Consider the following 20,945-nt stretch of genomic DNA (forward strand, 5'->3'; position numbering starts at 1 on the left):
TCAGCAAATTTCATCTAAATGATAAAATTTCCCTAATAATATTTGAAAAAGCTTTTCCTTTTCCTTTTACTTTCCTTTTACTTTTGCACTTTTTCATTCATTATTATTATTAATAATTATGTTATCTTTGTAAAAGCTAGCAGTAGATGTAGACTTGTGATGACTAATGGCTGACTACAAGTCAATTGTGCTGTGTTCACTGTTTTACGGGTGCTGCTCCTTCACCTATGATTTCTTACCCTTGAGAAAATTGAGCGTCTATCAACTTGATTGAGCAGAAGGTCTTCCTATGGTCAGACAAAATTAGCAGAAGGCGAGTCATTGAACAGGAACTACTGATTTTCTTTACTTTACTGTATGTTTTCAATTCTCTGAAATTTCCTACTCAGTATATGAGAGGAATGTTGATAGAAGTTGCTTCAACTGCAGAATACATAAAGGTAAAAGATTCCAAACTTGTCAACATAGACTTGTCATGGACTGATGGTTGACATGAAGTCAATTGTGCTGCATTAATTTTTCACTTAACTTTGATTTATATTTCTGAAAATTTGTTTACAAAGTTGAATGTTTATTGCTGTGGTGTGGAAGCTGTTTTTCTAGATCATGCCATAATCTAACAAAATACTTGCAGAAGGCCACATCAGTGAATAGATACTCATTTTTCCAATCTCTAATGTTACAGATGATTTTAAGTCAAATAAAATCGAGCTTATGAGATAAGACAGTCCCGTGAAGCATCGGTGATAGAAGGAGTTATAGCTGGAAATATTTGGATTGGAGGCAGGAAGAAATCACAGATGTATCTAAAGGTATGTAAATGCTACCTACGTTTCGAATTATTTGCAATGATTAGACAAAGTGTGAGTAGAGAATGTCTAATTGTTGCAAATAATTCAAAACAGAGGTAATATCATCCTCTAGTCTCTACTTCAAAATATACAAAGTATTGATTAGCTGAGAATGGCCTAACCATTCTTCTTCTTTATCCTTTTTTCTATTTTAATTTTTTTTTAATTTTTTATTAAGTCAGTTTTATCCAAATCTTTCCATAAATAATTCTCACAAGCTAAGATCTATACATTTTTTTTGTTAGAACAGATGCATTTAATTAATTGCCAACATCATTGGCATTAGAAATTGTCCCCCCTATGCTGTGATTAATTTCTACAACTGAATTATTGTGCTAAATTAGGCCTTAATCCAACTCAGTCTGTAATAGGCGTTATGTCATAAGATTTTAATTACATGCATTCAATAATTAAAACTGACATTTTTGATGCAGAGAGGGGACAAATATTGGATTTTTCATGGAAGCGAAAAAAATTTAATAAAAAATGGAGCTTGGGTATTAGAAAAAAACATATCCTTGTTTCATAGAAAAACAAATCCAATCCGCTACTTCTCAACTGATGAGCTCAATCGCATGAACGTAGAATATGAATGTAAATTGCATGGATGCTTTAGCATGTACCAAGGCTCTTGGCAGGGGAGAGCTGTATTGGTAAAATTGCTAGATTTGCCTGAGAAGGTATCGTCGGAATATTTCCGTGAAGTGGTTGGTTCACTGACGGGTATGCATGGTAATGATCATAAGGTAGAGTGGCATACAGTTAAGTTTCTAGTGAATGGTTCTCACGGTAATGTTCATAAGCTGAAACTATTCCCACCACCTGAGGAGAAGGAGGAGGAGGAGGAGGAATTATTGGAGCTCTTGCGTGAAATTGTGGTTGGTTCACAGATGGGTACGCATAGTAATGTTCATAAGCTACTAGGATGCTGCCTCGAAACTGAACTTCCTGTTCTTGTTTATGAGTGGATAGAAGATGAAACTCTTGAAGATCGTATATTATTGATAAACAAGGACCAAAAGAAACAGCCGTTAGAGTGGAAGGATAGGCTAAGGATTGCTTGGGAAATATCTCATGCTATTGCCTATCTTCACACTGCTTTTCCACGGCCTATCATTCACACACACCTAACGCCTAAAATAGTGTTTTTAGACAACGAAATTGCCAAATTGCATAACTTTGGTAGCTCTGTTTCTATCCCTGATGGGGAAGAATTTGTGAAACTTGATTTTATACATGGGACTTCAGGCTATATGGCTCCTGAATATACAAACGATTCTCATGTCGCAGGGAGTATAGATGTGTATTCGTTTGGTATGCTTTTTCTTATGCTTCTGACTGCAAAAGAAGTTAGTGAGCAAACTCGTAACTCAATTGGATTAAGAGAATGGGTGCAGGAAGGTATAAAGCACAAGTGCATAAGTGATATTGTAGATTCTGCAATTACTAGAAATGGAGTGACAGCCATTGAAGAGCTTCAGTTGAGAGCATCTATACACCTTGCACTCTCGTGTGTTCTCAAAGAAGCATGTTGTAGGCCAACAATGGTGGAGGTTGCAACTGAGCTCAAAAGCATGATAACATCTCCTGAATCTATCCCTTCCACCAGTACTTTTAAGGTACAACTATTTAGAATAAAGCCTTTTATTCTTAGAGCTTTTACAAAAAAAAAAAAATATTCTCTCTTGCTAATACAAATCAGTGCGCCATGCTGCTTTTCTTTGTGCTTGATTTGAGGCAAAGTAGGTAACTATATTCTTTCTCTCTCTCTCTCTTTTTTTTTAATAAATATGTGGAGTGTTTTTCTATTTACAGTATTAGTTTACAGTAAATAAGATCTTCTCCATGGAAAAGTGTTTCGGCTAAACTCTTATTGCATGCCTCTGTTATATTTTACTGCAATGATGTATCTCATATGATAATTGATGTATCCTTATACTGTATACTAATTGCCAAGGAACATAAATTTCTATCTGCGCATTCTTGTAAATTTGTTTAACCTCCTTTGCTTTTAAAGAGGCATCTATGATCTATGTCTTCCATATTTTTGTGAAATCTTTATGTACTACTCCATACTACCTTTAATTGAAGAAGTGTTGTGCACAAACAGTTAATTACAATATTGTCTCTTGATGAAGCCTTTTCATAATGCAAGTATGAGTACAATTAAATAACTGTCAATTATGTTTGATTTATCCAAGGTTTAACCTAAAAAATTGTAAGTTCTTTTTTAATCAGTCATATCCAAGACAGACACACACACATATACATAAAATATAAGAGAAAGCAAGTGTTGCGGAAGTGTTGAGGAAGTGTCGCGCACAAACAGCTAATTACTATATACTATGTACCTAAATATATGAAACAACTGGTATGACAATTAGAGTTTGTTAATTTCATTGGCTGTTGCAGGGAAGGAATGTACACAGAATTTTCAATGGATGTGAAGAAAATTTTATGCAGTCTCAAGCATTGGTGCTTCCAGAAAGCTTTTCCTCGTTTCATGATAGGGTCCCTATCCGTTTTTTCTCAGTTCATGAGCTCAACACCATGAACGTGGAATACGATCAGATATTTCGATATTGGTACCAAGGTTCTTGGGAAGGAAGATCTGTTTTGGTAAAGCTGCAAAATGCAGTGACCATTGACTCCATTGAGACTCAATTGAGTATTTGGCGTGAAATATTGGTGGCTATTCAGACTGCTACTCATGATAATGTCCAAAAATTACTAGGGTGTTGCCTTGAGACCAAATTTCCTGTTCTTGTTTATGAGTGGGTGGCTGCTGAGACTCTTGAGGATCGTATTTCACCCAAAGGTGAGAACCAGAAAATGTTGCCACCATTAGCGTGGAAGGACAGGCTAAGGATAGCATGGGAGATATCACATACTGTTTCCTATCTTCACACAGGTCCTTGGCCCATCATCCATGGAAACTTGAAGCCTGAAAATATTTTTTTGGACCAAGATGGCTCTGTCAAACTGTCCAATTTTAATCATTTTATTTGTAATCTTGAGGGTGATGAATTTGGGGTAAAAGATCATAGAATAGAGACTATCAGTGGTTTGATGATTCCTGGATATTTTGAAGGTTACTCAGTGGCAGAGTGTGCAGATGTGTATTCTTTTGGCTTGCTTTTACTTATACTCTTAACAGGCAAGAATAATGCTTCTTTTCCGTCTACTACCACAACAGAACACAAATCGACTAATCTAATTCACTGGGTAATCAAAGCAGTCAGAATGGAGCGCATTAGTGAGATTATAGATCCTGCAATCAATATAAATGAAGTGACAACCATTGAATTGAGGGCATCTATAGATCTTGCACTCAGGTGCACAACAAGTCTGGCAGACTGCAGGCCAACTATGGCGGATGTTGCAACTGAGCTCAAATGCATGATTTGTTCTCATGAGTCTATCCCTTGTGCAATAAGCTTTCAGGTATGGCTTTTAAGACAAGGGGTGCTTGTATCCTCATTCATCATTAAAGCCATTGAGAAATAATTATTGTTTGCTGAGATATATCTGTTGATCATGGTGCTTTTTGTTTAATACTTTAATCAAGGAATTATCCTTAATAATCATCTCTCAGGGTTTTATTTTCATAATTTATTTTTATTTTATATAAATTTCCTAATAACAGTTCATACAATCTTGCAACAGATGGCAATAATTTTGATTAGAATTTACGCATTCCTATGAAATTTGTTTGTCATCCTTTGTTTCCAGTTTTACTACAAAAATCTCCATGTGTAGTAGAGTGATATATTTGTGTTTGTTAATTTCATTTGATGTTGCAGGAAAAGGACATATACAGGAGTTTTTGTGGAAGCAAAGAATATTTTATGCAAAATGAAGCATTGTTACTAGAAAAAAACATTTCCTTGTTTCATGATAGAGCCAACCCAATCCGTTACTTCTCAGTTGATGAGCTTAATAACATGAATATTGAATATTATAGTGTTTTTCGGGAGGATGGTGTCTTTAAATGGTATCAAGGTTCTTGGGTGGGAAGAGTTGTTTGGATAAAGCTGCCAAGAATGTTGTTTGATTTGGAGAGCTTAGCACTCTCTGACTATATCCGACTGAGCCTTCTGCATGAAGTTGTGATTGCTAGACAAGTAGCTACTCATAATAATTTCCATAAACTACTAGGTTGTTGCCTTGAGACTAAAGTTCCTGTTCTTGTTTATGAGTGTATGGAAGCTGACAAAACTCTTGAAAATCGTATATTATTTAAAGATGAGAACCAAAACAAACATCTGCCATTGGAGTGGGAGGACAGGCTAAGAATTGCACTGGAATTATCTCAGGTTGTTTCTCATCTTCACAAATCTTTACCCAAGCCTATCATCCACGGGTTATTGAGACCTCGTAGTGTTTTCTTGGACCAGGACAATACTGTCAGATTGTCCAACTTTAGCTCTTCTGTTTCTATTCCTGAGGGTAAAAAATTTGTGCAAAATACATTTGATAATAGCTTTTATATGGAACCTGAATGTTATGAAAACAGAGAAGTGGGTGAGTGTACAGATGTCTATTCATTTGGCATCCTTCTTCTAGTGCTCTTGACAGGGAAGCCTGCTGATTTTAGCCCGGCAGAGGGACATATCAGGTCGACAAAGTTAGTTGACTGGGTAACTGAAAAATTCAGAAAGGTGTGCGTTAGTAAGATTGTAGATCCTGCAATCGCTGAAACCGGAATGTACACTGCTGAAATGACTGCATCTATAAAGCTAGCCCTCAGGTGCACAGCCAAAAGAGACAAAAGGCCAACCATGGTGGATGTTGCAACTGAACTTGAAAAAATCAGATCCTCTGATCTTCCAAGCAGTTTCTCTCGACTACGGGTTTGCTTTACTTCTTAGTTTGTTCTACTCCAATTTTCTCATGCTTTATGTTTGTGTTGAGCAATGCTTTAAGTTGTAGTTAAAACTCGTTGAATAAAGATGTTTATCAATCAAAAGAGTGCCTATAAGTTTGTATTATTTATTCAATTCTCTTCATTATTTGTCATATTCAGCCTTTAGTATATACATTCTGCACATTTTTAGAAGTTCATTATAAACCTATATAGTAAAATTTTATTGGAAGGTGTTGCATTTTATTCCTTTTTTAGGAAAGGACGTTAATTCAATGGGAACTATCAATTACAAGTATGACCAGAAGCGTCACTAACTGTACCTTCTACTACACTGCCACAAATAACAAGCATGAATAACGTGATGATACTATCTCAAATCTACACAATATTGTTAATAATGGGTAGATGTGGCAATATGATTGTTTGGATTGTGTTTTGATTGAGATTTATATTGATTTCTACTTTCAAGTTTAGTTAGAGTTGAGTCATATTCGACTTTAATCGAAGTGCTCCCTCCGTGTTTTTTTAAGTGTTACACTTTCCATTTCCGACCGTGTTTTTTTAAGTGTTACACTTCCTTTTTTGGCAAAAAGCTACATTAAAATATTAAAATATTATATCTCTCTCCTCTCATGACCCCACCCAAACCCACTACTACTTTTTTTTTTTTTTATTATATCTTTCTTCTCACATTCATTACTTTTCATTAAACTATTAACCCCACTCTCTTTCTTTTACAATTTTTTAATATTCCAACTACTCCACTTACCTCTTATTTTATTTAACTCAATTAAATTACCTAAAACTATATGCCGATCAAAGTGTAACACTTAAAAAAACACGAAGGGAGTACTCGTTAAGCTCTTTAAAAAAGTTAACATGTACTCTGTAATCGATACTTTAATTGACACAAATGAAATAATGCTCATCAACTTTGACCATTAATATTTGAAATTAGTTTAATATAATAAATATATATATAAAACTAATCCAAAAATATTTTACTCCATACATAATTATACGGACTATGTTTTAGGTCATTTTGTCATATATATATGTTTTAGCCTTTTAGGTATTGTACATGTTCTATATAGCACTGACTACAATGAATAAGCATGTAATAACTTTCCTTATTTGGTACTCGTATTAATTTAGATATACATGACAAAATCACGTGCAAATCCATTTAAAAAAAATCACTTCAAATCAATGTAATTAGCGTTATATTTTATTTTATTTTTTTATTTTTAGGTTCTTATATAGCCCTAAGGATTATGTTTAACATTTTTTATATGTTTTTTTATATCTAGATAAAAAATAGGGTTAAAATAAGAAAAATCAAAGTATTGCATTTATTACAAAACATAAAAAATAATTTTGCGAAGTATACTCGGTTATACTTAAATTATACGGCTGCATTTGATAATATAACACTAAAAAAACACAAGCATTTTATAATGTAAGACTAAAAAAACACAAGGGTAAAGTTGTTACGGTTGACTTCAAGTCAAGTTTGCCGTCACTGTGCACTTTTTATATCCACTCATTAACAAAAAAAAAAGTTGCTTCCTTTATCAAGTTGTGAAGGAGGGAATCCATGGTTCCTCCAATAATTAAGCTATGAACAGTGAACCTTCAATTTGATCAAATTGATTTTGCAGAAAGGCCACAATCATTCAAAAGGTAACGCTAATTTAGTCTATTTATTTTTTTTGGTGCAAATTTAATCTATTTATTCATTAACATCTCTTTATTATTTAAATTTGTAAGCTCTATTGTAGTCAAAGTAGTTACCTAAAGCGGTATATTCAATCTCTATTATTACCTTTTTGTTGAATAGTTTAAGCTAGATACTTTAATTGATATTTTTTTATTTTTTCTTAGAATAATTTTATGATTTTCAATTACATTACAATTTTCTGAATTTCCAACTTATATTATTTTTGATTCCCATTTTTTTTTTTTTTTTTGGGTGACTGACAGTAATTAAGCATTTAAGCTAGTGATATTTACATAATGATTGAATTTGTGGCAGATCAAGGGCAGAAGGTGGTTCAATTGTTAAAGATTATACAAAAATAAAATGTCAGAGACTCTGAAGCCAAACATGCTTACTCGCTTGAAACAGAAAATGACTGAAAAGGTACTACTGTCTACTGTATTAAAGATTAAACGAAAGAAATTAAAGTTTGTTTGATTGAAAAATGAAAATAATAATCCTATAAATTTTAGTTGTTGTGGTGTGTGGTTGGTGCAGATCAAGAGCAAATACATGATTTTCAGTGGAAGCAAAGAAAATTTTGTTAGGAATGGAGCATGGGTACTTGAAGAAAGCATTGCCTTGTTTCATGGTAAGGCGAATCCTATTCGCCATCTCTCAGTTGATGATCTCAACAACATGAATGTGGAACGACTTTCATGTTATAGAGAGGGTATCTATAACTTGTATCAAGGCTCCTGGGAGGGAAGAGTTGTCTTGGTAAAAAAGTCTTTTAGTGATAATAGTCATTTTGCAGAATCCTTTTTGCGTGAAATTGTGGTAGCCACACAAATGGCTAGTCATAACAATGCCCATAAAATATTAGGATGTTGCCTTGAGACTGAATCCCCTGTTGTTGTTTATGAGTGGATGATAACTGAAACTCTTCATGATCGTAGGATGTTTCTTAATGATTTGAACCAAAGCAAAGCAGTACTAGAGTGGAAGGATAGGCTAAGGATTGCGTGGGAGATATCTCATGTTGTTGCCTACCTCAACACTGCTTTTCCAAGGCCCATCATTCACATGGACTTGAAACCTTCTAATGTGTTCTTGGACCAAGACAATGCTGTCAAATTAGCTGACTTTAGTCTTTCTGTATCTATTCCCGAGGGTAAAGAATATGTTCAACTATCATCAGGGACTTATACTCTTGGCTACGTTGCACCTGAATGTATATCTCCTGGGAAAGTATCAAAGAGCACAGATGTGTATTCATTTGGTATGATTTTTCTTGAGCTCTTAACGGGAAAGACGTCTGATTCTATTAATATTACAGACGGGAGAAAATGTGATATAAATTGGATGGTGAATGGCATAAAAAACAATTGTGTCAATGAGATTGTAGACCCTGCAATTACTAGAAACGGAGTGACAAGTATTGAGGACCTTCAGCTGAGAGCATCTGTACTGCTTGCAGTCAGGTGCGTAACATTAGAAGCAGACTATAGGCCAACAATGGTGGAGGTTGCAACTGAGCTTAAGAAAATTATCACATCCCCTGAATCTATCCCTTCTACCATTAATTTTCAGGTATGAATTATATAATTATGACCATGTTTTATCATCGTTCAGCTTTATGACCTGTAAGAAAGTAAAAAAAAAAAAATAAATAAAAAAATAAAATAAAATTGCTGGCACTTTTCATTTGTGGTTTTTTTGTAAAACTCTTTTAAAGATAATTTCTAATGTCTTGCTATAAATAACCTGGGATGGTTTTGCCAAAAACTGCTTGATCCTGAATAAAAGTACATAGCATATGTCTAAACTTGACACGTAGTTGAGGTTTTATGTTTATATTGTATGCCTTTGATTGAAATTCCACCTCTACTATGTGTCTCTTGCAACAGATAACATATGACTTTTGTTGACACAAAGATATGCATAACTTCCTTTGATTTCAAGAGACTTAATTTTCCTTGCGTCTCTTGTATTGTTGCATGAATGTATGATATGTGTTACATAGGATCTTCATTCCTTTGATTTCAAGAAATAATTTTCCTTGTGTCTCTTGTATCGTTGCAGAGTGTTAGAACTTTCGCAGCGGAAATATGGCTTCTACTAGATAATATGAAACTGATACCTCTTAGAAAGATAAATAATATTTTGGGATAGACAAATAACCACTATGAAGGAAATAATAATTGTAAGAAAATAAACTTTTCTTAAACTAAACTTTTGATGTGAATTACATTGAATGATTTTTTTTTTTTTTTTCTGTAAATTCTACATCTACCTCGAGACATTTTATAGTAACTTATAAGCTAAATAAAGAAAAGACAATGAACGGAACATGTTGGAAACAACCTATAATATTTTTCTCATTCCTATTTTTCTCATTCCCTTCTCCTATGTCTTCTCTTCTCCTTTCACTTTATTTAACCCTTCTTAAATTAGACATAATTAATTTAGCAATTATTTATATCCACACATATTCCCACACAGAGAATCATCATCTACTACTCTATGCGTTGATAGCAAAAAGCCTAACATCTTTAATTGATAGGAAATGTTGCAAGCTCGAATAGTACATGTTATTTAATAAATTTAATCGAAGACTATTTCCTCGATCTCTTTGATAAATAAGCTGTTACATTTCTGTCAAGGGTTAGAAGAACACATCATTACAACTGAATATTATTTGGGTGCATTATATATACTTCACATAATATAAGAGAAGTTTGGTATGACAATAGAATTGCTGACAATAAAGAGAACAATGATGAGGGAACCACTTAAAAAGGGTTTGATATAAAGCTGTTACTAAGTACCTTAAAAAAGCAATTTGTATGACATAATGGAGTTTGCTAATTTGGTTGTTGCAGGGAAATGGACTGTACTTGATTTTCCATGGAAGTGAAGAAAATTTTATGCACAATGAAGCAAGGGTGCTTAAAGAAAGCTTTTCCTTATTTCATGAAAGTGCACGCCCTCTTCGCTACTTCTCAGTTCATGAGCTCAACAACATGAATGTAGAACTTGGTCAAGTTTTTCAGTATTGTCACCAAGGTACTTGGAAGGGGAAAGCTGTTTTGGTAAAGCGGTCATCTTATTCAGAAAGGAATTTAATACGTGAAATCGTGGTTGCCACACAGATGGTTACTCATAATAATGTTCGAAAATTGCTAGGGTGTTGCCTTGAGACTAAACTTCCTGTACTTGTTTATGAGTGGGTGGCAGCCGAAACTCTAGAAGATCGTATTTTATGTAAAGATGAGAACCACTGCAAACTACCCCCCTTAGAGTGGAAGGATAGGCTAAGGATTGCATGGGAGATATCGGATGTTGTTTCTTATCTTCACACAGCTTTTCCCAAGCCCATCATCCATGGATCTTTAGAGCCTAATAATGTTTTTTTGAACCAATACAACACTGTTAAATTGTCCAACTTCATTTATTCTGTTCCCAAGGGTGAAATTGAAAGTTTTGCGTATCAGATTCAGAGTCCTTGTTATTTGTCACCTGAGTTTTACTGCGGAGCACTGGCAGAATGTACTGATGTGTATTCATTTGGCATGCTTTTTCTTGTGCTACTAACAGGAAAGAAAGCAAATTTTCCGTTTACTAGCAGAGAATATGAAAAGCGGACTACTTTAGTTGACTGGGTATCAAAAAAGTTAAGGTTGGGGCACATTAGTGAGATTGTGGATCCAACAATTAAAAATGGAGTGGCAACCACTGAACTAAGTGCATCCATAGAGCTTGCATTCAGATGCACAACTAGTCTTCTAAACAGTAGGCCAACCATGGTGGACATTGCGATTGAGCTCAACAACATCATTAGATTTCATGATTCTATCCCTACTACAAGTACTTTTCAGGTATGGGTTTCATGACTAGAGTGCTTTTATCCAAGTTCATTAAGCTTAAAGGATACAAGGTTTATTAATATGGATGAAAATACTATATATTGCCGCTAAATGAAATCAAGGTGTATTTTCACCAAAGAAATTAAAAGGATAAAAAAAAATAATAATAAAGAGAGAAAAAATATTTTCCACACATAATTGCTTTTTGATGTTTGTATTTGAATTTGAACTCGGAATTGAAAACTCTAATTATCTTATTTGGTTTCTTTATTTGATCTTGAAAGACATATTACAGCCATTTTTTTTGCATTTGAGGACTCATACAAAACATATTATATGTGTTGAGTACACCTCTAGAAGTGTGGTTCTATGACAAGAAAATAAGGAAAAACAGTGATAAGAGAATTACAAATCAAAAAATGGGATTTGATGGACATTACAACTATGTAGATTAAAAAATTTGGATAGGACAGTATTTCGAGTTTTATAATTTTCATTGGTGGTTGCAGGGAGAGGGCATTTACATGATTTTCCGAGGAAGCAAAGAATATTATATGCAGAATGAATCATTTATAGCTGAAGAGAACAATTCCTTGTTTCCTGGTAGAATGAACCCTATCAGTTACTTTTCAGTTGATGAGCTTTGCAAAATGAAAGTGGAATATCATAGAATTTTCTGGAATAAAGATTGCAACTGGCATCAAGGTTCTTGGGAAGGGAATGTTATTTTGGTAAAGATTCCCAACAGGGATGCTTTTGGTGATGAGTTCCGAATGCGTTTTCTGCGTGAAATTTTGGTTGCTACACAGATGGCAAGTCATAGAAATGTTCAAAAACTAATAGGATGTTGCCTTGAGACTGAATATCCTGTTCTTGTTTATGAGTGGGTGGCGGAGGAGACACTTATAGATCGGATATTATCCAATGATGAGAATCAAACCAAACCTGTATTAGAGTGGAAAGAAAGGCTTAGGATTGCATGGGAAATATCTCAAGTAGTTTCATATCTTCACAATGAATTTTCAAGACCGATCATTTATGGGTACTTGGAAACAAATAACATTTTCTTGGACCTCGACGACAACACTGTCAAATTGTCCAACTTTAGTCGTTGTATACCTATTCCTGAGGGACAAAACTTTGTGGAAGACTTTGAAAGATATAGCTATATGGAAAAGGATGAACGCAACAGAATGGCAGAGTGTACAGATGTGTATTCATTTGGTGTCCTTTTTCTAGTGCTCTTGACAGGGAAGTCTTGTTGGGAATTTATACATTTTAGAAAAATGCCCTCAAGTTACATTGTAATAGATCCTGCAATCGCTAAAAATGGTGTGGTCACCGCTGAAATGACTGCTTCTATAAAGCTTGCTCTCAAGTGCACAGCAAAAAGAGACAAAAGGCCAACCATGGTGCAAGTTGCAACTGAACTTAAGAAAATCATCAGATCATCTGACCTTCCAAACAACGGTTTCTCTCTACTACGGGGCTGCCTTACTTCTTAATTGATCTACTCTGATTTCCTCATGCTTTATGTTTGTGTAATTTACTCATTATGTTTTCATACTTTAAGTTGCATTAAAAAGTGGTTGAAAAAATATAAGTATATGTTTATCTAACACAAAAGTGCCTTAAAGTTGTATAATTTATTGGAAATTTTGACATTTGCTACCATCTAAAACGCCTCGCTTCAGATTTGCTACTCTGGTTTCATCATGCTTTAAGTTGCATTAAAAAGTGGTTGAAAATATATAAGTATATGTTTATCTAACACAAAAGTGCCTTAAAGTTGTATAATTTATTCAACTGTTTTCGTTACTTGTGATACTTAGCATGCAATATATTATCCTTTTTTCTTCTAGTACAGGTGTAATTCTTAATCAATCAATAGATCCTACTAAAATTTGTTCTATCAATTAATTCTAGGTACTCCTTTTTTAATTAATCAATTTGTAATGCCATTAATTTACCTGATGCAGGATCTTTCATTTCATAGTTCATACACTCTTATATCATGATTTAATTAGAATACTCTCTCTTTGTTTGATCTTTCTGTTTCAGGTATACCTGATATTTGATTGACAATTTGACATTCAATATTTATTACCTCTATACCAGCTTTTAATTTAATCAGCAAAATAATTAAATCTCATCTTATTATGATGCCTTGAAATATATCTTATCTTTGTTCGTCCTCTACAGAGTAATGAAATAAAAATTGGATGTTTTCTTCAGATGACTTGGGATTTGATCTGTTTGAGCTAGGGGTGTCCATAATTCGGATTAAAACCGAAATCCAATCCAATCCAAACCGAATTATCAATTCGGATCGGATCCGAACTTTAAATCGGATCGGATCGGATTGAGATTTTTGAAAATTCGGATTTTTGGATTGGATCGGATTGTCTTTAATCGGATCCAAACTAAACCGAACACCGAAATTTAGAATTAAGCAAATTTATTATGGATTGCTGTGTTTTACAATTGGGTTTTACTATTGGGCTTTAAACATTTAGCCAATTGCTGCTCTAAATCTGTTGAAAGTTGTTGCTGCCTTAAGCCTAATATAGCTGAAAGTTACTACTTGTATGTTTATGTTATTGATATTTAGTGCATGTAGCTTAGTAATTATTGTAATGGACTAATGATGTTTCCTTTTAGTTGTATTTTGAACAAATTTATTTTGACTTGAAATTGAACAATTTATGTTAATCATGATTATTTTCAAGATTTGTATTGGACAAAATATTATTTTCAAAATTGCATTTTAAAATTATATTATTGTACTAGTCTTTTTATTAAAGAAGATAAATTAACGTATTTTAATTCGGATTTTCGAATCGGATTCAAATAACCGAATTTTAATTCGGATTGGATTGATTGAGTAATTTGGATCGGATCGGATTGAAAAATAGAAAACCGAATTATATTTCGAATCGGATTGGATTTGGCCTTAATCCAAACCGAAAACCGAACAGACACCCCTAGTTTGAGCTGATACAGGAAGTAGATATCTTAAAATCCGAAGTCAATCATAATTTTCCCAGCACTGACTTGGTTGAAAAGGTACGATTTTTCATTTTCATTTATGTCTTGGATGTCCTTTAACGTGTGGATGTATCTGAATACTTCTTTATATATTTAGTTTTTTGTCAGTTGATTTCTTAAGTAGTGTAAGGATTTAGTCTGATCATTTTCTCTATCATGGTCTCTTTTTCTGTGTTTTGCCGGTGTGTATTTCTTGAACTAATGTATTAAATAAGACAGACAACTATGCAATCAGAGAAGAAAGAAACCACAGGATCAAATGGTATGAAACTCCATATTCATTTAACTTTTTAATGATTAGACCAATGACATTTGATAATTCAACTGGTTGATGCAGAGAACAGACAAATACAAAATCTTCCAAGGGAGTGATAAAAATTTTATACGAAATGGAGCAAAAGTACTAGAAGAAAGTATTGCCTTGAATCATGGCAAGGCCAACCCTATCCGATACTTCTCAGTTGATGAGCTCAACAACATGAATGTGGAAGGATTTTCATTAGCAGCTGCTTTTATATGTGGAAGGACTTTTGGAAGGGGAGAGTTGTATTGGTAAAGCTGTATAATATTGATAATGAGGACACTAAATTAGGGTTTTGACGCGAAATTGCTGTTGTTGCACAAATGGCTACTCATTATAACGTGCACAAAATACTAGGATGTTGCCTGGAGACTACATCTCCTGTAATTGTGTATGAATGGGTGGCGGCTGAAACTCTTAAAGAGCGAATAGTACTCAAGGATGAGTACCAAAACAAACCAGTATTGCAGTGGAAAGACAGACTGCGTATTGCGTGGGAGATATCTTATGTTGTTTCCAAACTCCACACGGCCTTTCCGAGGCCTATAATCCATAGGTGCTTGGCACCTCAATATGTGTTCTTGAACCAGGATAACACTACCAAATTATCCAACTTCAGTGCTTCTATTTCTATTCCCGAAGGTGAAGAATATGTGCAAGGATGTTGCGTAAAAGGGGCTATTGGCCATATAGCACCAGAATGTCAGATAGATGGAAAAGTGGCAGAGATTTCAAAAGTGTACTCATTTGGTGTGCTTTTCCTTGTGCTCTTGACCGGAAAATCCCCTTACTTCTACACTCAAACAGGAGATGGAAATGATCAGATGACCACACTAGTTATTTGGGTACGAATGGCTGTAACGACAACTATGTTAACAAAATTGTAGATCCTGCAATTACTAGGAACGGAGTGACAACCATTTAGGACCTTCAGCTGAGGGAATCTATAGAGCTTGCACTCAGATGCATTGCAGAAGATGGAGACAGTAGGCCAACAATGATGGAGATTGCTACTAACCTGAAGAATATGATTGGATCTCCTGGAAATTGAAGGCATGACTTTCAAGACAAGTATTATACATACTACATCACCTGCATTCATTCCTCTTTCAGCTGCAAATAAGAGGTTATCATTAGTTGCTGATACACAGTTGTGATTTAGGCATTGTAATGAACCATTTGTAGTGCTATGTTAGCATACCAAATAGCAGTACATATATTCTTCCAGATAATAAAGGATCGAGTAAAGTTTTTTTAAAAAAAAAGAAATTCTCTTCTCAAATTAATTGATACGAGAGTGTGGAACCTAATTCGAGAGGAAAGGTAGAGAGAAAAAATTAATTAAAAAGGTACAAAAGTAAATTGAGATGAAAGGGTAGTTTGAGCGTAGAACTAAACCTTATTAAGATCATTCTTGGTTGGGAAAAAAAAAAATTCATTCTCACCAAAACAAACAAAAACAAGGGTTTAATAAAATCAGCCAATAGCACTTTATAATTATACTTTGGAAATTTTGTCAATTATAACCGATAAAAGTACATATTTTGCGAGTTACAACAGTTTAATTTTGCAAATTACAACCCAAAAAGTAACTTGACATTTTAAACTACAACCAAAATCCAATTTCTAACTACTTTCACCGGGATATGATGTCATTATATTCCGAATAAATTATTAATGCCGTCATATTTCGGTAAAAGTGGCCATTTTATTTATTTATTTTTTTTTTTTTTGGGTTGTAATTTACAGTCAATGGTTTAAACTGCAAAATGGGTACTTTACCGGTTATAATTGACAAAATTTGCTCGTACTTTGTACTTGTATTTAAAGTTAATGCAAAGTCCTATAGGTATTTCAAACCAAAACACCTTGGAATCTAGGACAACATCAGATTGCACGATACATCCATGATCCATTGACACAATATCAGTGCAATTACAATTGCAGCAGTTTCTTCTTCCATGATTTTCTTCTCCAATTGAAATTCTCCAGTACCTTTAACCATTTCCATTTTAAGGATGTTTCTGTTGTTTTGTTATCTTTTTTGTCCGTTGTGGTTTGTTTATAAGGTGGATTTAAATATTGATTCTGTTTGGAATGGGAGAACTGCAGTTGCTGCCCCTGCTCCGAATCCAAGGATGCCGAATAAATGACATGATTATTGAACATGATGCACACTACTCAGCTTTGCGGGTCTTCAAGGCTCAATCTGATGCCATTCCTTGGGTACTTTGCTGTTTCCTCAGTCTATTTTATGTTGACATGATTTTTATTGTTGTAGTAATCACAATAAGTGTTGAAAGAAGTGAATTTTTTTGTATTACCTGTCCTTAATTATGTTAAACAATATGAACATCAGAAAATTCCCATTTTTATAAAAATACGAAAATTCTATCTTTGGGAATGCACATTTACTAAGTTTTTATATTAATTTAACCATATATCAAGGCATGTTTAAGTTTGCAGAATTGGTGACCAATTTGTGTGAAGTAGGAGAATTGGGTAATTTATGAGTTATACTCTGCAATGCATGTCTAACTTTGGGGCAGATTTGCTGATAATTATTCTCTGAAACAAGGCTATTCTATGATGAGTCCTAACTACATGCTGTATGTCTGTAATGAAGGGTCAGGATTTACTAATAACTTGATGTAACAATGCAATCCTTTATACTGTGATAAAAAGCCAGGATTTGTTGGAAATATTTTGGCCATGCAGTCTGATTTATCTTATACTGTCTGATATCTTCCCTTCTAAGGTTCTGCTACTCCTCTTTGTAAATGTTTGAAATTATTTCATTATTATTCTTGAGTTCCTTTATAAATTTTCTTAGACAATTTTACATATTTTGAATCTTTATAAAATACAAAATTGCTGCATGATTGTATCTCTTCACTCTTCAGTTGATGATTTCATCGATTCCTTTCTTAGACAATTTTCTGGTTTCATTGTTGTGTGATTTTTTTAGTATCATTAGTAAAACCAATATGTAAGTAGCAACATTACTATGAACTGATTGATAATACTTTTGTAAAACTCATCTAAATTAAACCAGAAACTCCCCTGTTTCCAAATTGAATCTAATCTGTCATTACAGCTCTTAATATATCATATTATCATATACGAAGTATATGCTAGAACAGCAGGTGGTCTTCAAATTAAGAGAGTCTCAGCTTATATACTTACTTCAGTACAGTCCATTATTTATAATGAGGTTATAAAAGAAGTTTTGATCTTTATTTTGTTTGTTTTTTATTAATTAAATTGAATTTTTAATGCCCTGTGTGCTTACCTTCTCACTTGCATCTCAGTTTTAAGGTTGAAAAATGAAGAAAACGATAAGAGGACTAGAGGAGGGGAAGACGAAGCAACAATTATAGTCAGATACCTCGGGAAATTCTTCAGCTTAGGATTGAGGAAGGTAGAGAAATCGGAAAGAGGGGAGAAGAGATCATATGGGCGGTGTTGTAAATTAAGCAATTTACACAATTGAATTTTGAGAGAAAGTGTTCTGCAATGCTTCATTAATTTTCAATTAAAAAAACCAAGCCATTAAATAGGCTTTACAATAACAAACTCTAACAATAAAATAGGAAATGATATTGCTAAGTGGTGAACATGGCCCACTTAATACTCCACTAAAATTGACTAACTACTACTACTCGTAACTTCTTAGTCCTAGGATACTACTTTTATTTAGGATAATAATCTTCCACTAAGGCACTAGATAATAACGACTAAACAACTTAGTCCACTAATTTTGGGGCATTAACAAACACACCCCCTTGCCTTCAAAATTAGTTACTCCCATCTTAGACCTGAAGTACTCATGCTTGCCAACTGACAAAGACTTTGTCAGAATATCAGCTACTTGTTCCTTAGTTCCACAATGCTTCAGCACAATTGATCCTTTTGCAACTAGATCTCGTATGAAGTGACAACGTATATCAATGTGCTTTGTTCTACTATGGAATGCCGGATTTTTTGCCATAGCAATTGCTGCATTGTTATCACAATAAATCTCTGTTGAACCAAGTTGCTCTTGCTGAAAATCTGCAAGTAATTTCCTTAACCATATAGCCTGACATGCTGCTGCAGTTGCTGCACTATACTCGGCTTCTGATGAAGACAAAGCCACTGTTTCTTGCTTCTTTGAACTCCAAGTGATAGCACCAGACCCCAAACTAAAAACATTTCCAGATGTGCTTTTTCTATTATCAAGTTCTCCTGCCCAGTCACTATCTGTGAAACCAACCAGCCTAAAGTTTGATACTTTTGAGTACCAAATTCCATAATCAAGAGTCCCTGCCACATAACGGACAATCCTTTTTGCTGCCCCGAGATGATGCATAGTTGGATTATGCATAAATCTGGAAATAACACTTATAGAATATGCTAAATCCGGTCTTGTATGAGACAAGTAATTCAATCCGCCAACTATGCTTCTAAAATGTGATGCATTTGCCAAGCCAGTACCATCATTTGCTATTAGAGACTCATTTGGATTCATAGGGGTCGGAGCTACAATGCAATCTACCATATTAAATCTTTTAAGCAGATCATGAGCATACTTTTGTTGAGAAATGAAAATACCATCAGCACACTGTTTCACTTCTATCCCAAGAAAATAATGCAACAACCCCAAATCCGACATTTCAAAAGTTTTCATCATAGAGGACTTAAATTCAGCAACAAGTGATTCACTAGATCCCATATATATCATGTCATCAACATAAAGACAAACTAACAAAAAGTCAGTTTTATCTTGTTTCTTCACATAAAGTGTAGGCTCATTTTTGCTTCGTTCGAACCCATTCTCCAGGAAATATGAATCAATCCTGCTATACCACGCTCTTGGTGCCTGTTTCAGGCCGTACAAAGCCTTCCTTAGTCGATAGACTTTGTCTTCTTCTCCACTCACAACAAACCCTTCAGGTTGTGTTACATATACTTCTTCTTCCAGCTTCCCATTTAAGAATGCAGACTTCACATCAAACTGGTACACAGGCCACTGTAATTGAGCAGAAAGAGCCAAGAATGTTCTCACTGTTTCAAAGCGAGCTACAGGAGAAAACGTCTCTTCAAAATCAATGCCTTGTTGTTGAGCATACCCCTTCACAACTAAACGAGCTTTGTGCTTGTCTATACTGCCATCAGCATGGTATTTTGTTCTGAATACCCATTTAAGCCCGATTGGTGTCTTACTTTGAGGAAGATCAACCAGCTCCCATGTATGATTTCTTGCAATACAGTTCATCTCTTCTCTCATGGCATCCTCCCACACTTGCTTTCCTGCAGCATCTGCATAAGACATAGGATCTGACACATATAGAGCAAAACTACATGAGTCATATATATCTTTCAAGGATTTGGTTTTCCTTGGAGGGGACTCTAAAGATGAGTCAGATGATGATCCAGAATGATGACTTTGGCTGCCAGGGGAACCATTGTTGCTTGGTGAGGAAGGACTTGAATTGTTGCTTGAGGTTTTAGATGAAGAGACATGTAACTCTGGACTTGCAGGTGCTGCTATCTCACCCGGTAAAAAATCAAAGTCTTCAGAAGCTCCTGTTAATGTTGTTTCTGCCCCTGCATTAACAGGACTCCAATTCCAGCTTTCTCCTTCATTAAACTCTACATTCCTGCTTACTAAAACTTTACCACTTGAAGGATTATATAAGCGATATGCCTTGGATTGTGCACAATAGCCGATGAATATGCACTTAATTGATTTTTCATCAAGTTTTGAACGAATGTTTACCAATGCATATGCTATACAACCAAAAACTTTTAAGTGGCTTACCCGAGGTGGTCTGCCTTTCCATGCTTCATAAGGGGTCTGATTAGGGACTGCCTTTGTTGGAGAGATATTGAGAAGATATACTGCTGTTGCTACTGCTTCACCCCAGAACTGATTTGGAAGTTTCTTCTCCTTCAGCATGCATCTTGCCATTTCGACCACGGTGCGATTTTTCCTCTCCGCCACACCATTCTGCTCCGGTGAGTATGGGGCTGTGAGTTCTCTACGAATTCCATTCTCATCACAAAAATCAGAAAACTCATTAAGCAAAAATTCTCCACCACGATCTGTACGAAGACACTTGATATAGCAACCACTTTCTTTTTCCACCAAGGCCTTGAATTTCTTAAAACACTCAAATGATTCAGATTTGTGTTTTAAAAAATAAACCCAACTCACACGACTATAATCATCTGTAAAGAGCAAAAAATATTTACTCCCTCCTAGAGACTCTGTTTTCATTGGACCACAAAGATCAGCGTGTACTAGTTCGAGTACATCAGAAGCTCT

At 34.6% G+C, this 20,945-nt stretch overlaps 2 protein-coding genes and 1 pseudogene across 5 annotated transcripts; all 3 read left to right on the plus strand.

Annotated features, from left to right (window-relative positions):
• The first annotated feature begins 226 nt into the window (after positions 1 to 226).
• Positions 227 to 5,870, plus strand: LOC145584576 (receptor like protein kinase S.2-like). Of its 2 annotated transcripts, XM_081641394.1 has the most exons (5): positions 227 to 440; positions 686 to 812; positions 1,286 to 2,470; positions 3,264 to 4,295; positions 4,655 to 5,870. In XM_081641394.1, the coding sequence occupies exons 2-5, from the start codon at positions 801 to 803 to the stop codon at positions 5,720 to 5,722; spliced, it is 3,297 nt and encodes a 1,098-aa protein (XP_081497520.1). In that variant the 5' UTR covers positions 227 to 440; positions 686 to 800; the 3' UTR covers positions 5,723 to 5,870. The 2 variants fall into 2 exon arrangements, with proteins under 2 accessions (XP_081497520.1, XP_081497521.1); XM_081641395.1 differs by lacking the exon at positions 227 to 440 and having other exon boundaries at positions 506 to 812.
• Positions 5,871 to 7,224: 1,354 nt separating this feature from the next.
• LOC145585992 (uncharacterized) lies at positions 7,225 to 12,988 on the plus strand. Of its 3 annotated transcripts, none has more exons than XM_081642688.1 (5): positions 7,225 to 7,401; positions 7,786 to 7,861; positions 7,976 to 9,010; positions 10,303 to 11,298; positions 11,796 to 12,988. In XM_081642688.1, the coding sequence occupies exons 2-5, from the start codon at positions 7,802 to 7,804 to the stop codon at positions 12,789 to 12,791; spliced, it is 3,087 nt and encodes a 1,028-aa protein (XP_081498814.1). In that variant the 5' UTR covers positions 7,225 to 7,401; positions 7,786 to 7,801; the 3' UTR covers positions 12,792 to 12,988. The 3 variants fall into 3 exon arrangements, with proteins under 3 accessions (XP_081498814.1, XP_081498815.1, XP_081498813.1); XM_081642689.1 differs by having other exon boundaries at positions 7,226 to 7,401; positions 7,754 to 7,861; positions 7,951 to 9,010; XM_081642687.1 differs by having other exon boundaries at positions 7,226 to 7,401; positions 7,754 to 7,861.
• Positions 12,989 to 14,374: 1,386 nt separating this feature from the next.
• Positions 14,375 to 15,686, plus strand: LOC145585936 (serine/threonine-protein kinase ZRK1-like; annotated as a pseudogene).
• Positions 15,687 to 20,945: the final 5,259 nt, after the last annotated feature.

Source organism: Chenopodium album, chromosome 16 (assembly GCF_948465745.1).
Source record: "Chenopodium album chromosome 16, dcCheAlbu1.1, whole genome shotgun sequence".
In the NCBI taxonomy this organism is placed as follows: Eukaryota; Viridiplantae; Streptophyta; class Magnoliopsida; order Caryophyllales; family Amaranthaceae; genus Chenopodium; species Chenopodium album.

What these genes read in the sequence shown, in the direction of transcription:
- LOC145584576 (XM_081641394.1), top strand. An exon ending in CTTCCACCAGTACTTTTAAG is followed by an intron (nt 2,471 to 3,263) that starts GTACAACTATTT and finishes TGGCTGTTGCAG; the next exon opens with GGAAGGAATGTACACAGAAT. An exon ending in CTTGTGCAATAAGCTTTCAG is followed by an intron (nt 4,296 to 4,654) that starts GTATGGCTTTTA and finishes TTGATGTTGCAG; the next exon opens with GAAAAGGACATATACAGGAG.
- LOC145585992 (XM_081642688.1), top strand. Translation starts at nt 7,802, where the DNA reads ATGTCAGAGACTCTGAAGCCAAACATGCTTACTCGCTTGAAACAGAAA. An exon ending in AACAGAAAATGACTGAAAAG is followed by an intron (nt 7,862 to 7,975) that starts GTACTACTGTCT and finishes TGGTTGGTGCAG; the next exon opens with ATCAAGAGCAAATACATGAT. An exon ending in CTTCTACCATTAATTTTCAG is followed by an intron (nt 9,011 to 10,302) that starts GTATGAATTATA and finishes TGGTTGTTGCAG; the next exon opens with GGAAATGGACTGTACTTGAT.